Source organism: Conger conger, chromosome 9 (assembly GCF_963514075.1).
Source record: "Conger conger chromosome 9, fConCon1.1, whole genome shotgun sequence".
Lineage (NCBI taxonomy): Eukaryota > Metazoa > Chordata > Actinopteri > Anguilliformes > Congridae > Conger > Conger conger.
The window spans coordinates 61,118,944-61,121,260 of NC_083768.1; the positions used below are offsets into that span (position 1 = coordinate 61,118,944).

A 2,317-nucleotide genomic window follows, 5' to 3' on the forward strand; every position below is an offset into this window, starting at 1 on the left:
GGGAAATGACCCAAAACACACTGCCAACACAACAAAGGACTTCCTACAGGAGAAAAAGTGGAAGGTTTTAGACGGGCCAAGTCGATCACCAGACCTTAACCCAATTCAGCATCCACTTCACCTCCTGAAGAGGAGATCGCAGTTACTGCAAGCAAGGGATATGCCACCAAATATTAAGTGTTATTTTTACTTCAATTTACTTATTGGGTGATCTGATGCCAAAGGTGCTATGTTCTAAGCAGTTTAACACATCTAGGTGCAAATACCAGGAAATAAAAAGATAATTGTATATTGACTTTTTCCAGTTTTTTGCACTTGTAAGCGCTTATTTCGAACTCGCCACAACCACAATACTTTCTGAAAACGATTTTTCCACTGGTGCATCTATGCTTTTATTGGGCTCTAATTTGTCACAGACTTAATTCGCGACGTCTACAAGGGCATATAGACCAAATAGGTGGCGTATATTGCAAGTTGCTGAACGGTGTTTTAAAAGCGTTGCTAGCTCCAAAAAAAGCTGGCTTGCTTGCTAACTAACTAGCGGAGCGAGCTGCAAGTCCCAGCCAACGGCACAGAGTAAGCGAAATTCAGCATAGCACGTCCTCGCGTTGGCATAATTTACTCCGGAGCAGAACAAATATTATCGAGCACCCAAATGAATATGTGATACTGTCTGCGTTTCCTTGCTTACATTAGCGAAACATGCAACTTGACTCCAGTTCCCACCTTGCTAGCTAACGTTAGCAAACTTTCCGAGCTTAAATTATTCACTTGTAAACTTACGGGTGAGTTTTCGTGGATAAATGCATTTTCATAGTCGGATTCAAACGAAACGTAATTTCTCGCCTTGCATCGAAAAGAATATGTCCTGGTGCGTTTTGCGTGTGTTGGGGGTCAGATATCTGCAGGCAGGCACTTGCATTGCGTCCCGGGCCTAGCTAGCTAGTAAACACGGCTAACGTTGGTGACAATCGCTCGGGATATAGGCTACGCGTTCCGTGGCTTCGCATGGCGCCGTGGACAGCTCCCACGCCCCGGACGTCACATCTGGCACAACTAAGAAAGCAAAACATGCCCAGACTGCAGTGCATTTTACATAAATCGAGCTTTTGGGGGAAGCCAATAACCCCCCGACACCACACCTAGCAACCGCGCTGTCAGGACGCGGGTTTGGGGTTCGGAATGGCCGCCCTGCTAACTCACCGATGTGATTGTCCTCGATGTGCGCGATGAGGTCGGTCAGCCTGTCGAACCGCAGGCCGCAGCCGCCGAACCGGCAGGAGTTTGAGAAGAAGGAAGCAGCGGCGACGCCTGTCATGGTGTTACGAGCGAGGACCCGGTCCCGGACACCGGCGAGCAGGCAGGCAGCGGCGGCGGCGACAGCAGCTGGAGCAGCGGCGCTGGGCGGGGGAGGGAGGCGGGGAGGCTGGGGGCAGGGCGGGGGTGAGGGGCACTGAGAGGGGGCATCTGCCTGGAGGAGGAGGATCCACGGCACGAGTGGTGACGTCATGCCTACCTGGAGATCGCTTGCCGACTGAACCCCTCTTAGCTTGTGGGACACTATGCGGGGCACTGAATGTATATTGACAAAAGGATCAAGTGCAGTAATAAAACTGCAGCTCTATCGCACTACTGCCCTTCTAGAAGGAATTTACCATCGGGATAAATCTCTCTCTCTCTCTCTCTCTCTCTCTCTCTCTCTCTCTCTCTCTCTCTCTCTCTCTCTCTCTCACACACACACACACACACACACACACACACACTCCGCTTTGTACACGTGCACTACACTGGTCTTCCATGGCCATTGCTGAGCTCACTTGTGCGTTCATGCTTCTTAATAATGTACCAAACAGTTGATTGTGAAAGTTTGTCTCTGATTGATTTATACATATGTTTCAGCCTAATGACGGCCTGCTTTACTGGCATTGACACTTCGTTGGTCCTCATGTTGAGAGACAACAACAGACTCCAAATGCAGATGGAATCAGACCTTTTCCTATCTCTTTAATGCATGAACTGACAAAGAAACTGACCACACCTGGCACACCTAGCACACTAGCACACCTGTCCAAGCAACATTTGAGCAGCCAATTGTCTGCTTTACTTTTGGTCCCCTATGTTTAAAAACACGATGATCCTACACAGATCATCCAATATGGATGTATAAACCCTCTAAATCCTCAAATTAAAGCTAAAAGTCTTAAAAGTCATAGTCATTGTTTTATTTCAAATTCAACGTGCTGGAGTACACGCGTGCACACACACAGACACACACACACACGCTCACACACACACAGACACACGCTCACACACAGAC

General features: G+C 48.5%; 1 protein-coding gene across 1 annotated transcript in view; it reads right to left on the minus strand.

Moving 5' to 3' along the window:
• Positions 1 to 1,419, minus strand: part of jazf1a (JAZF zinc finger 1a) — a 16,130-nt gene extending 14,711 nt beyond the window's left edge. Inside the window, 1 exon segment of the mRNA XM_061255542.1 lies at positions 1,204 to 1,419. Coding sequence (XP_061111526.1) covers positions 1,204 to 1,318 — 115 coding nt within the window. The 5' untranslated portion in view covers positions 1,319 to 1,419.
• Positions 1,420 to 2,317: the final 898 nt, after the last annotated feature.